At 47.2% G+C, this 14,463-nt stretch overlaps 1 protein-coding gene across 1 annotated transcript in view; it reads right to left on the reverse strand.

Annotated features, from left to right (window-relative positions):
- Positions 1-8,578: 8,578 nt before the first annotated feature.
- Positions 8,579-14,463, reverse strand: part of LOC310868670 (ankyrin repeat and IBR domain-containing protein 1-like) — a 46,178-nt gene continuing 40,293 nt past the window's right edge. The window contains exons 21-22 of the mRNA XM_083779126.1: positions 13,012-13,341; positions 8,579-11,558 (exon numbers count right to left, since the gene is read on the reverse strand). Of these exons, the coding sequence (XP_083635252.1) occupies positions 10,259-11,558; positions 13,012-13,341 (1,630 nt within the window). The 3' untranslated portion in view covers positions 8,579-10,258. The remainder of the gene's footprint in view (positions 11,559-13,011; positions 13,342-14,463) is intronic.

Here is a 14,463-nt window from a genome sequence, read left to right on the forward strand (position 1 = left end):
AACTGGAGCGGCAACGCCAGCCCCTTTTGGTTGCGAATGACCTGCGCTCAAATTTTCAGTCCTGGGGTTTAACTTGAAACACTCAGATTTCCAGTGGCCACGCCTATGACAGTAATTGCAAACCTTGTCTTCCTCATGCATATTACCGTTAGTGTCATTTTCAACAGGACGAGGTTTATCATAACGGCCATGAGACTCGCCACCGCCAGGCATAAACTCTCCACGGTCACGGTGCGTCAGGACATAATCATCAGCGAGTGCTGCCGCAGCCGATGCGTTGCGCGCCTTCTTCTCACTGATACAAGTCGCCACTCGAGCAGGAACAGAATTCTTAAACTGCTCCAAAATCATCAAATCACATAGCTCATCAAAATCAGTTACCTCCGCGGAGTTGCACCAGCGGGTAAAACTAGTCGTCAAATCACGTGCAAATTCCAAATGACTCTGCTTGTCATGTTTCTTCCAAAACCTGAAGCGCTGTCGATATGCCTCAGGGACACACTCGTACGACTAGCACCGCGGCCTTAACAAGACCATAATTCTGGCTGTCAGCGACAGTCATAGCTGAAAAAACCTCTTGCGCCCTGCCTGTCAAGACACAATGTAACATCAACGTGCGCGCCGAGTCAGGCCATCTACGCACATCGGCCACCCGCTCAAACATGGCAAAAAATGCCTCCGGTTCACGTTCTGAAAACTTGATATCAAAACCCCCTGCGGACTCTGCAGGTTCTGTAGTAGATACTTGTGCAGCAACTGAAATCTTACCGTCCCTTATTAGGTCCAGCCTGTTCTGCTCTACTTGCCATTTAACCTTTTCAGCATCATGTTTCATTTTCTCAATGGCATATTGCTTCTCAGCGGCGTCAGCCATTATTTTAGCCTGCAACAACATCAATTCTTTCTGCTGTTCAAAAGTGAAACCTGTCCCTGACATCACTACCGTAGGCACCGCCGATGCGGCGTTTAACGGAGGAACCACCTTCTCTGGCTCTGCAAACTCCTTCTCTTCAAACAAATGGTGCCTCAACACCCCTTGAACGGACTCCTTTGTCTTCTTGTCGTTTGAATCAAGTTTAATTCTATAATGATCTGCTATTTTAATTAGTTGGTCTTTGGTGCATTGCATTAACAGCTCTTCAGAAGGACAAGCCACAAATGTCTCTAGCGTAGGCCACCGCAAAGGCCTAGCTGATACCGAAAGGCAGGGAGGGCAACCAGAAACTGGCGACCCGCATGCACCTCTCAGCTGTGCCCCCGAGACGACCGTGCGTATGCACAGCCGCTACAGCCGCACCTTGCACCTAAACCACCCCCTGGCCTAGACCCAGCGAGCTACTTTCTATACCCAGAAGCTAAATGCACCTACCAGAGACACTCGTAACCATACAAAAGACAAAACCAGCAAGGCAAACTTAGTTTGTTGTTTTTTAACTTTAGCAGCACAAATTCCAGGAAAAAACCTCCCCACTAGCACAAACTTAATCAAACTGCAAAATACCCAAATGTCAAATTCCAATAATCAAACAAATCAACTGCATCTCCCAAAGTCCGAGTACACAAGCGTGTACGCTGAAGTAAACATTGCTTTGTACTCACCGGACTGTAGTGTCGACCACATGGACAAGGAAACCCCCGGAATGGTTCCCAAATGATTTCACTCAATTCACAAAACCACGGTGCAGACGAGCCATTAATCAAGGCTAATTGACTACCGCAGCGCAGAACAAAAGCAGAGAACAAAGGCAGAAGGGCGAGTCACTTGACTCTCCAAACTTACTGCACCACTATTCAAAATTCAAGCGGACAGAGCCCCCATTTTGTTATGTACCTGGCCTAGCGGGTGCCAAGATGCACAACAACAAATAGGGGAGACGCAGTTGACCAGAGAAATAGAATTTATTATCTAAACAAAAATAGTAAATTAAGGAACAAAATCATGATGGAACAGATGAAGTGTGGAGATCAGTAGTCAGTGGTGTAGTGCGTGGATGCATGAGTGAAATGTATGTGTGCGTGTTGTACGGATTAACATAAATGTTGAGAAGTGTGCATGGTGGAGTGCAGGAGGCAAATGAAAGGAACAGATCTTGGGAAGGACTGGGGAAGCAGGCATTTATAGGGCGTCGACACCCGGGCCCAGGTGCGAGCCACTTAGGCTGATCATCAAGTCTAGCTCTGCTCCCCAATCCTATTGGATACAAAGAACAGAGGTTACTATAGGGCAAACAGTAAACACAACATACCTAAACCAGACAACCTAAGAGTAATACACATATAACACACAATATAGGGAACCGTCACAGCATCCTTAATAGTTGTATTATTGCCCCCTTCTTTATATCTCAGTATCTTCACTAATCTATTCCAGACTTAGGGATTCGGTCCGCCGAACCCCGCCCCGGCGCGCTGTCCTGTGGTAATAGGTATATAGCTATATAAATGCACCATTTACCATTTACTTACTGATGCAAGGACTTAAGCTTCTAAAATAAATACTGCTGCTGTAATTAAAGAGAGAAGATACTCTCAATAGTGGATAGACTACCACCAAAATATACTCTACATTTTACCACTACTCTTAACTTAAAACTTCATAATGAAATCGTCATAATAAATGTAACAGAATTCTTAATAGTGTAAGCATAATGATATTGTGTTACATTGTGATATTTGGCCATAACTCCCTCCTCTGAGGGAGCTACCTTTGGGGAAGGGGGTTGTTGCCCAGACTGGTGAACTGTGGGTCATGGGTTCAATAGTGGGTGAAATGTCACAATGGTAATATGTTGTCAAACAATGAGTAATGGTAATATTCAGTAATGTTTTCACCTTTACAAAACAGGAAAAAATATATATATAATATAATAATTATTCTTTACCACTTGCACCACAGCAAACCTATTCTGGGGGAACATTCACCAAAAGTAGCTGATCTACAAGCTCACAAGCTGTCATGATGAGGTTGTGCAACCTATATATTTTGTTTCTTTGATTTTGTATATAGTGCTTAAATTAGTCCTTTAATGCAGGCCGATTAAAACAAGGCAACATAAACCCATAATAATTGTGGAAAAAATCATTGGTTTGTGATCAGATTGACTGCTTAATGAACCGTAAAGACATCAGGATTAGGTTAAACCTGGCTGTTAGCCTGGTCCGGAGCAGGCTAAGGGCCGATTCATACTCCTATTTTAGAGCCGAATAAAAGTCGGTTCGGCGCTGTAGAGCCTACAATGTGACGTCATTTGAGGTTCGGGGGGGGCGGGTTCCGCCCTAAAGTCGGCTCTTCGATGCTACTGAAAATTTCTGACAAGCCGAAATCATTTCGGCACTACAGCGCCGAAACAGCGGTAAAATAGGAATATGAATCGGCCCTAAATCCACAGCATTAGTTTCCATGGTAACTAGTGTGGCATTGCTTTTGGGGCGACTGTGGCTCAGGAGGTAGAGCAGGTCGTCCAATGATCCATGGGTCGGCGGTTCGAATCCCGGTCTACATGTCGAAGTGTCCAAAGTGTTGCTCCTGATGCGCAATCGGTGTATGGATGTATGGGTGAATGTAATGCACAATCTATGTAAAGCGCCTTGGATAAAGTCGCTATATAAATGCACCATTTTCCATTTAATGAAACAGAATATTTTACTTACTTACTCATCCCATGGCCTAGGGGGCCGTAGGGGTGTCATGGTGGATGCTTGGGCAGTCAGGGATCTCCAGGCAGCGCTGTCGGTCTTCAGCTGTGCGTAGCAGCAGGGTCTGTAAGCTGCAGCCAGTCCACTCCTTGATGTTGTCCATCCAGGACTTTCTCTGCCTGCCTAGTCTCCGCTTCCCCTCCACTGTCCCCCGTAGGATGGTCTTTGCCAGCGAGGTATGCCGACATGACCATACCAGGCCAGTTTGCGACGCTTTACTGTTGAGAGTAGGGGCTCCTGTTCTCCAGCATGGGCAGTGACTATCTGTCTAACGTAGTCGTTTGTCCGGTGTTCTTTATATGATGTGTAGCACCCTTCTGTAGCACTTGTTCTCGAAGGACTGTATTCTGCACTCAGTGTGTGCTGTGAGTGTCCAGCTTTCGCAACCATAGAGTAGGGTGGAGAGTACAAGTGACTTGTACAGTCTGACCTTCACTGGGAAGCTGATGTGTTTCTACAGAATAATAATAATCTCTCTCTCTCCTCCATAGAGTTCTGTCCAAAGAAAGTGGAGGAGCCCAGTGGCATCAGTTGGTTATGGCAGGCAATGGCAGCTTGGCTCCAGGGGAAAGAATAAATTTACTTTGAAAAAAGAAATCAATGAATGTCTCTTTATCTATCTGTGTTGATTATTCTGTTATTAAATTTCAGTAAAAAAAACCTACAAATGCAAATTGGAACAAAATTATCGTTTTCACAAGGTATTATTATATTGCCCACAACATGTATTTCCCCTATCTCAACAAATGGTATATAACAGGCTAACAGAAGCCCTCATACAAGGTTTATTTGACTATGCATGCACCTCTTGGTACCACAGCACCTCAAAGGCACTTAAAACAAACTGGTCAGGCTCCTACTTGGCTTCACCCCCCGAACCCACCTCACCCCTGCCCACTTTGACAGGCTGGAACGGCATTAGCATCTTGCAATGGGTCTGGTCCACAAGATTCGCTACACCACCAAGATACCCATGTACCTGTCTAAATACTTCCTTAATGTTAACGAAGTCCACACCCACAACACCAGAGGGAGTGCAACAAACCACAGCAAGGGCAGAACCCATTTGTTCCGGCCCACGGGCCGGCCGGTAAACACCGTTGGCCGGTCGTTTTAAGGGTCGGCCGGCCGGCCGGATTTTTTATTTTTTTTGCACCGGCCCTAGGTCGGCCGGTCCGTGGGTAGGTCGGCCGGTCGTTTGATATGTCGGCCGGTCCGTGGATAGGTCGGCCGGTCGTTTGATAGGTCGGCCGGTCCGTGGATAGGTCGGCCGGTCGTTTGATAGGTCGGCCGGTCCGTGGGTAGGTCGGCCGGTCGTTTGATATGTCGGCCGGTCCGTGGATAGATCGGCCGGTCTGTGGATAGGTCGTTTCTCTACCGTTTTGGACAGGGGTGGGCTTGTTGGAATCGTGTTGCCCCCCTGGGGGCGTCTTTGGGGGTCTCAAGGTTCGGGGACCCCCAGATGGTAACTCTGTCATTTCTCTACCATTTTGGACGGGGGTGGGCTCGTTGGAATCGTGTCGCCCCCCTGGGGGCGTCTTTGGGGGTCTCAAGGTTCGGGGACCCCCAGGGACCCTCAGGAACCCCCAAATGGTAACTCTGTCACACACAAAAGCTGTACTGTGTGTCTGACCATCATTTCAGTGAACAGGTGTGTTGATTCAAAAGAAGGAACACAGTATAAGATTACTAAATATTATATATTACAGGCTTTACAAAATAAATCATTTTATTTTGTGTTTTTATTTTATTTTTTATTTTTCATCGAGAGTAAACTTTGCACTTGACACTTTTCATTGACAGCATCGACCACACATCAAACACCACCGCTCTGTTCTCATGGACTGATTGGGAATGTATCGAGTTTAAACGGAGAAAGTGCAATTTACCTTTTCTGAAATCTTATGGTCATTGGTGTATGGATTGTAGCAGTATATATATATATATATATATATATAAAGAAAGGTTTGAGTACAAAATGACAGCTAGAGCGCCGTTGCTTAAAGCAATAATAAACAAACAGAACTCAGAAGTCCTCTATGATCTGTACATCTTCTCAAAGACCTCCTTTCCACCGGTTCAGTTATTCTTGGTGAGCCATGAGCTCCAAAATTGGTAGGAAAAACTAGACCTATATTAGATTGTTTATAGGATCAATACAAGTAAATGTATACATGATAATAACGCTTCCACAGTAGTAGCTTTGTCATGTTTTCGATTTTCGAATTCTCCTTACCTAATGCCTCATCTGCATATTTAAAAATGTAAAATTTGCAATACAATAAATCATTGTCCTCGTGTAAGTACTCAATTGGGGAAGTGTCATGGTGATAACAATCTTAATATAGGTACGGTTTTGCTACACTCAATTCATAATTAACGGTCCAATTTCGGAGCTATATGGCTCATGGACTAAGAACCACAAAGAACTGAACCGGTTCCCATTGGGAACCAACCGGTGGGAACGGGGCCTGTCAGTATTCAAACAGTGCTCTAACAGATAATGAACGTCGCGGGTGTCGCAAAAAAGGAAAACGTTACAAGATTCACACATCAGTGATTCAACTGTGCCACCGCAGAACGCACCGCAACATGGGAACACGACGCTATTTCACGCGATCAACTCAAGAGTGTGTCCAGCATGGGTTTAATGAGTCTTTCAGCGCCACCTGGTGGTCACCAGTTTAGGCTCTGAATGCCAATTATCCCATTATAAAGAAAGAAAGAATTTGTCATTCTAATATGCATGTAATGTGCATGTCATCACCTGTACACCAGATTAGAGGAATTTTCTAAATATGGTTAAAAAAAAGAAAAAAAAGGGGAGGACGTCTTAACGCCCGTGGCATCCATTACAAAGACGGCAATAAGACGGGATAACGTCCCTGGCACTTAAACAGAGGGACGATTCCTCGTTATTTCAAGGTGGCGGTTGGCCATGACCCTGCCTGCTCTCCTGCAGATAATTCTGCGGGCATCCTTGACATGAAAAAAAAAGAAAGGTTTGAGTTTCTGAAAACTGACAGGATTCAGATGACATTTTGTAGAATCTTGTCTCCGCTCATTATAATGGCCGTTCATGAAGAGTGGTGACATCAACTTAGCTAATCATTAATTGGCTACTCGTTCCAACATTTTAGAGATAGAGCTGTCTTTTGATCAGTCAGTTTATTGAACGGAGTTATAGGAAATAATCGTGTGTGCGAGCGCGTGTGCATGTGTGCGTGCATGCGGTGGGGGGGGGGGGGGGGGGGGGTGTTGGTAACAGTCACACCAAAGTGGGCTAGTATTCAGCTGTTCCTCGTTCGTCGTTTCTAGAACAGAAACTTTTGAGTTTTGGTACAAAATGTAACACAATTAATAATAAATATACTCAGCAATAGATGAAAACTATTTAAAGAAATACAAAATAAAGGCACACTGACCAAAAAAAAAGAAAGAAAAAATAAGTGATATCAACCGTCAGGGAAAACCTAAATTATTATCAATCCGCTATTGATCAAAAACAAACTCCCTTCAGTAGTGGAATAGATATGATATATATATATATATATATATATAGAGATATATATATATATATATATATATAGAGATATATATATATATATATATATATATATATATATATATATATATATATAGAGATATATATATATATATATATATATATATATAAAACATGGTAAAAAGAAAGTCCATTAAAAGTAAAATATAAAAGTATTAGTGTCAAAACATACTTGGCACAACAAAAAGCCACCCTGAATCATGTTAACATCTAGAATGTTCCTTCCATCGGTAAGAATTGACCCCTAAATGGTAACGAATGGTCCAAAACATCCCTTTGAAGGAATTAAAGGAACACTAATATAAGGTTTTTCAAGTGTAAAAACGAACCCGAAGGACAACATTGTGTTTCAACAACAGTGGTTCTGGACCTGTGGGGCGGCCCACTGGTGGGCCGCGAGGGTACTGCGAGTGGGGCCCCAAATAACTGGCAAAGCAACAACGATTTAAATCAGAATATAAATATAATATAAAACATGAAATAAATAAATGAAAACCTTGAGAGAGAGAGAGAGAGAGAGAGAGAGATTTTTTTTAGTAGTAAAGAATACTAGGTGAGATTATAGTCTGGCCTGTTATTGGATACGCCTGTCACCGCTGTCACCAATCAGGAACCAGTATATGGGGAGTTGTATCACCTGCAGGGTGAGGGTTGGGGGGGGGGGGCGTTTTTGTTTAATCCGCAGGTTCCTGCACACAGAGAGAGATTCCGGGCTAATATCTATACGCAGTGATAATAGTCTGTCTGTCTGGCCAGGCCAGGCCAGGCTACAGCGACTGGGCCAGGAAACGGAAAGCCACTTGTCCAGCAGCCATTGGTGGACTGAGGGGAGTCCATCATTCTAGCAGCCAATCAGGCTGAACTAGGCGTTTAAATAAGGTCTTGGGTTTTCTCCGTCAAAATGGTTGCTAGTCGGACTCGGCCGCGGTCAGCTGTTTGGTCGTTAATGTCTACAAAGCGGCCCTCCGTCCACACACTCCTCCCAACGTATGTCACCTCCCTCGGAAAGGGAGTTGACATACTTGACTACAAATGGACGTCATTCTGAAACTGCGTTAAGTTAGGGCCGACGGTCGGTCTGTATACTCTATGGCTCTGGATAGTCATAGAGTGGACAGAACAGCTCCCCAACGATAGGCCAGCTCACATCACATGACACGCCATGAGCCGCTGTGATTGGACACAAACACACACACACACACACACACACACAGCCTTCCAGGGCGGGCTCATACTTTGGCTACTTAACACTTCTTTGTCATAATAAAAGGCGCTAGAGTGCCACGCAGATGAGGCAGATTTTACTCTGAAAAGCCCCGCCGACGCAAAATGAAAGCCTGGGTACCGAGGCTAGGTTAGGTCAGAAATGAAGACGGAACATTGCCGTTTTGGTCAAAGCCATGGAGAAGAAGAATAATTTAAATGTGTTTGATGGACCTAAAGATGTGTACACACGTTTGATTAGAAAAGACGTGTATACACGTCCTTAGCACAATTAGTGTTAACCCATTCTGAACGGGAACCCCTTTTGGTGTTTTATGTTATGCTTTATGTTATGCTTTAGCTATTGAACAATAGCAGATCTACAAGCTCATAGTGTGGCACTGAGTGCCGTGCTATGTATGAGCTTGTAGATCTGCTATTTGTCAGAGCGAAAGTTTTTAACTCAAATCTTTGCTTCCAGGGGGTCCCTGGAACAACATAATTTCAGATGGGGGTCGGTGGCGAAATTCATATAATTTTTTGGGGTCCTTGACATGAAAAACCCTGAAAACCACTGACATAGAAACATAGGGTTTTTCAGAAAACTATCAGGATTTAGAAGGCATTTGTAGAATCGTCCTCAGGTCTAAATGGGTTAAGAGACCTTTCACCGTGTCACTGTGTGAGAAGTGTCCGGCAACACCACAGCCCTCGTGTCACGGTCAACAAGGTGCGGTCCCACACCAAAATGTCTCCCCCTCAGCGGTCCAACACCAAAATGTCTCGCCTCAGCGGTCCCACACCAAAATGTCTCCCCTCAGCGGTCCAACACCAAAATGTCTCCCCTCAGAGGTCCCACACCAAAATGTCTCCCCTCAGCGGTCCCACACCAAAATGTCTCCCCCTCAGCGGTCCCACACCAAAATGTCTCCCCCTCAGCGGTCCCACACCAAAATGTCTCCCCTCAGCGGTCCCACATCAAAATGTCTCCCCTCAGCGGTCCCTCACCAAAATGTCTCCACTCAGTGGTCCCACACCAAAATGTCTCCCCTCAGCGGTCCCACACCAAAATGTCTCCCCTCAGTGGTCCCACACCAAAATGTCTCCCCTCAGCGGTCCCACACCAAAATGTCTCCCCCTCAGGACCACCCCAAACCACAGGAGGCCAGTGAAAGAAACCCCCCCCAAAAAAACTGAGAATAAATCAGAATATCAAATAAAACTTAGTGATAATCGTTAAATATGCAGGTGTGGTAGCAGTAGTTTTCCATTGGTGCACTCTCTCTCAGTTTTGACAACTCTTTAGTTTTTCTTTAGTTTTTTTGTAATTGTCAAAGTGCTTTTTCCCCCTTCTCTTCAGTACACCGCTCAATGACATCATCATTAGTGGACGAAGCGCCTCGCGGTCCCTTCCTCTTAACCGAAATGTACTCTTTGATGTTTCACCTCTCACTCCCAACCTGGCAACCTCACACTCTGTTTTCACCTCTCACTCCCAACCTGGCAACGTCACACTCTGTTTTCACCTCTCACTCCCAACCTGGCAACCTCCCCAGTCTGTTTCACCTCTCACTAACCCAACAACCACCCATCCATCTTCAACCGCTTATCTGTAGTCGGGTCGCCGGGGTCTCACTCCCAACCTCACAGTCTGCCCACAAATATACCCACTTAATTATTTAATTTGCCCCGCTCTCTCTCTCCTTCTTTTTCTCTCTCTCGCTCTCTCTCTATGTCTCCCCCCTCTCTCTCTCTCCCTCTCTATCTCTCTCTCTCCCTCCTGTTGACTTGCGATCACACCAAATGTACTTGCTCCACCCACTCCTCCTCCTCCTCCTCCTCTGGTGATTGGTCCAGGTCCAGCTGGGGGGCGTGGCGGCGGTGGTGGCGTGTGTCGGAGGCGTGTGCGTCTCCCTTGCGGCGTGCGAGCGGGAGCGCGGCGGCCGCGGGGGGAGGCGCCCGCGGGAGGAGCAGGAGGGGCGTGGTCGTCCAGACGACCGCGTCCGCACAGCGCTCCAGCTCCTCCTCTAGCTCCTCCTCTAGCTCCTCCTCTTCCTCCTCGCGCCCCAGCAGCAGTGGTGGAGGAGGAGGAGGAGGAGCCTCCAAGGTACTGGGTTGGGCTCCGACGGGGTGGCCCTCCCTCTCCTCCTCCTCCTCCCCGGGGACCGCGCCCAGGCTCGCGGGGAGCGCGGCGTCGATCGCGTCCGGGGATGCCGATCGGCGGCTCTGCGCGGCGCCGGGCGGCTCTGGGACCGGTGACGGGCTCTGGGGGGGGTCACCGATGTCGTGGACCAGCGCCAGGCTGTCGGGGCTGTTCTGGGCGTTGATGTTCTGGCTGAACCAGGCCATGATGTTGTCCAGCAGCTGGGCGCTGGGCTCCAGGCTCTGGGGGTCGCTGGGAGTGAAGGCTCCGCCCGGGGGGATCACCGGAGACACCAGCACCTCCTCCTCCTCCTCCTCCTCGTCTTCCAGCTGCTGCTCCCGAGCGTCCGGAGGGTCCAGGAGACACAGCTGGGTGGGAGGCGGGCGGGGGGGGAGGAGGAGGAGGAGGAGGGCTGGGGAGGAGGGGGCGTGAGGAGGAGGAGGAGGAGGAGTGTGTCGCGGCGTGGCGTCACGAGAGCCGGCGGGTCGGCGGTGGCGGTGGGCGCCGGCCGGGGGGCGGTCCTCGGCGAACGGACCCGCGGGGGTGGGATTTGAGTCCGTGCCGCTTTCCAGTGTGTGGTGGTGGGCACACGGTTCCACCCCTCCTCGGACTAGACAAGAGGTCGAGCGGCGGCGAGTCTGCTCAGGGCTGTCACAGCCGACGGCCTCCGTGTGGTCCAGAGAGCACTGGCCCGTCAGCGCTGCAGGGCCCAGGTCTAGGCCGGGGTCCGGGACCGGGTCTAGGTCTAGGTCTAGGTCAGGGCCCAGGTCTAGGCCGGGGCTGGGGTCCGGGACCGGGCCGAGGCCCAGGTCTAGGTCAGGGCCCAGGTCTAGGCCGGGGCTGGGGTCCGGGACCGGGCCGAGGCCCAGCTCCAGGCCCGGGCTGGGGTCTGGCTCCACGGTGTAGGGACCCTGGTCATAGGCGGGGTGCAGGCAGGGCCATCCGGCAGGCCTGTCACGATTACAAAATGTACAATTTAGGCATTTTAAGCAGACGCTCTTAATCCAGTGCCCGGGAACAACACATGGTAATATACATCAAATACATGAAAATAATAGTCGGGATTAGCTTCAGGATTAATAAAGCGTCGAGGCTAGGGCAAGTGCTACGGGCTAAGATGGAGTCTGAAGAGGTGGGTTTTGAGAGTCCAGCGGAAGATTGGGAGTGAGTCTGCCGTTCTGATTGTAATGGGAAGTTCATCCCATAGTTTTGGAGCCAGGAGGGAGAAGAGCCTTGGACGTGTGGAGTGATTACAAAACGATTACAAATGTAAGTTGATTTAATTTATTGAACGTTGGAAATTTGTATTTCTGTTGCAGATATGACAAATAACTTAATATAGGCTACAAAGAAATCACTGGCACATTATTTTATTTATTTTTTATAAAAATAGAAATAAATGTACAAAAAATGTACACAATAGCAGAAAGAGTTGACCTGCCATTTCTAGGCCACACAAATCAGACACTGTGTCCTTTTTGGGGAATATTAAAGGACCACTTCACCACTTTTCAACCTATCATCATATAATAGGTCCTCACTAATAATCATGAAAAAATGGTGCAATTTTTTTCTACTCAGTCTGTGTCTCATAGGAGGGCTGAAACCGTCTTCCAGTGACATCATCGATGGGGAATACAAGCTAAAAGAAAACTGCAGGCTTTCTAGTCCTGAAAAGTTGCAATGCGAAAATGGAAATGAAAATCTAAATAGTTTTGTAAAAAAATTATGTTTAAAAAATAATCTGCCTAATGATGATGTCACTGAAGGCGGTTTCTAAACTGCCCACAGCCGTCCTATGAGACAGACTGAATTAAAAAAATCATGCCATTTTTTCATGATTATTAGTGGTCCTTTAAAAAAAAAAAAGCTGTCCAGCAGTCCAAATATTATTAAATAAAAATTCAGAGGCAAAGTGATGTCGGCAAGGTAAATGTAGGCCTCTATGAAAACACTACAGTGCCATTGAAGTGAATTAAATAGAATAACATTCGATTGTGGGTTAATAAATATAGGACTATACGAGGAGTTTAAAAGGGAGGACGAAAACTAAATGGAAACTAAATGAAAACTAAGCTATAATGACTAAAACTGTATGTGTTGTTAGGAAGGGTCTAGTGGACAAGAGATCCATAGTATAAGTCATTTTACAATTGGTTGCATGCTGAAAATAGCCGATCTACAAGCTCACAACGCGTCACGCTGCGACGCGTTGTGAGTTGTCATTACGACGGCAAAAAAAGGCCCGCCAAAATACATTTTAGTCGACTAAAATCTCATGACATTTAGTCGACTGAAACTCGACTAAACACTAAAACATTCCGGGTGTAGGACTAAAACTAAATGAAAACCATTCAAGAGACTATACGACTAAAACAAAAAATCAAAATGTGCATATATATACCGTCCGGGGTGGTCCGGGGGCTCGTAGCGTCCAGGGTGGTGGTGGTCCTCGGGGGGGTCGTAGGGCGTGGTGATGTCGCCCAGCCTCATCAGGCTGTCGCCCAGCTTCAGCAGCTCCGCCGTGAGTAAGGGGGGAGGGGGAGGAGGAGGCGGCGGGGGCGCCGAGTCCGTCCGGGCCGGGGGGCGGGGGGGCTCCAGGGAGGAGGAGGAGGGGCGCCTGGCCCCCGAGGCACCGGGGGAGGGGGAGGGGGAGGAGGGGTCTCCAGCGACGCCGCCCAGGTCCGCCGATCTGTCGGTCGCTCTCTCAGGCTCCGGCCTCCCGTCTCTGGGGCTGGTGTCACCGTGACAACGATTAAAACGTAGCGTAAGTGACGTGTTTTGGTTTAAATAAAAACATTTTTGTTTAAAGGTTAAATCACTATATTGTGACAGTAATCATTGCTATAGTGTGTGTTCAGTAACAGTGTTAAATAGCTCTATATTGTGACAGTAATCATTGTTATAGACAGGGCTGCACACAACTATTTTGGTCTAGTACTCAGAGGAGCACCTGGAGGAGTTACTTGGTGCTCCTAAAATGCGGCGACCCGTCTCGCCGGATGGATAAAAGAGGGATGAATAACTTATAGCAAAACGATATGTATTGGATGAGTGGGGAGTCAATGGAGGGTATTGCAACTCTAGATTTAGCCCTAGAATGACAACAACTTAATACTTCCTAAGGATAATATGAGCATCAAAGCAATATTTAGATTTTATTTAATTTTGTATATAAATAATCGATCTACTAGCTCACAACGTGTTGCTCACACACGTTGTGAGCTTGCAGATCAGCTATTTTTTTTAACATGCGACACATCGTACGGCGAAGCATACATCAGGCTTCACTTTTGTTTTTAGCTGAGGCGACGTAGTCAGTCAGTCAGACACACATGGCTCCTCGGTGCAGAAATAAACAGTGTACACTACCCGACTTTACGATAATAAGGGACAGTATGTCGAGACACGGTGTTCATGTTGGGCAGCAGCAGTGCCAGTCCGCAATGCTTTAAACTCTTCCCACTCCACTATGTCGGAACTAAAACCTTAGTACCCGTAAAAAGTCGGTGGCCGGTGCCTAGGCTGTGAGAGACGGCTGCGCAGTGCGCATCGCACACGAGCAACCATGCTGCTCCAGCACCCGGAAAACAAACACAAGCACAGCGGCAAATGGGAAGAGTGCAAACCATGCCCTTTTACACGGGGGACTACAGACAGTAGTTTGCTATCTGAAACGGAGAAGACGAAACTATTTGTGTCAGGTTTTCTCACCTCCTCCCAGCAGAAAGCACTGAAGCAGCATGGAATACTCCCCCTTTTGAGTAAGGATACGCTGTGATTGGCCACAATGGCCAGTGCACTTGTGCAAGACGTGCTGTGATTGGCCAGTAGCCACTTGGGTGGCAGTCGGTGG

Source organism: Protomyctophum parallelum (assembly GCF_964188405.1).
Source record: "Protomyctophum parallelum genome assembly, chromosome: 1".
NCBI classification, from domain to species: domain Eukaryota; kingdom Metazoa; phylum Chordata; class Actinopteri; order Myctophiformes; family Myctophidae; genus Protomyctophum; species Protomyctophum parallelum.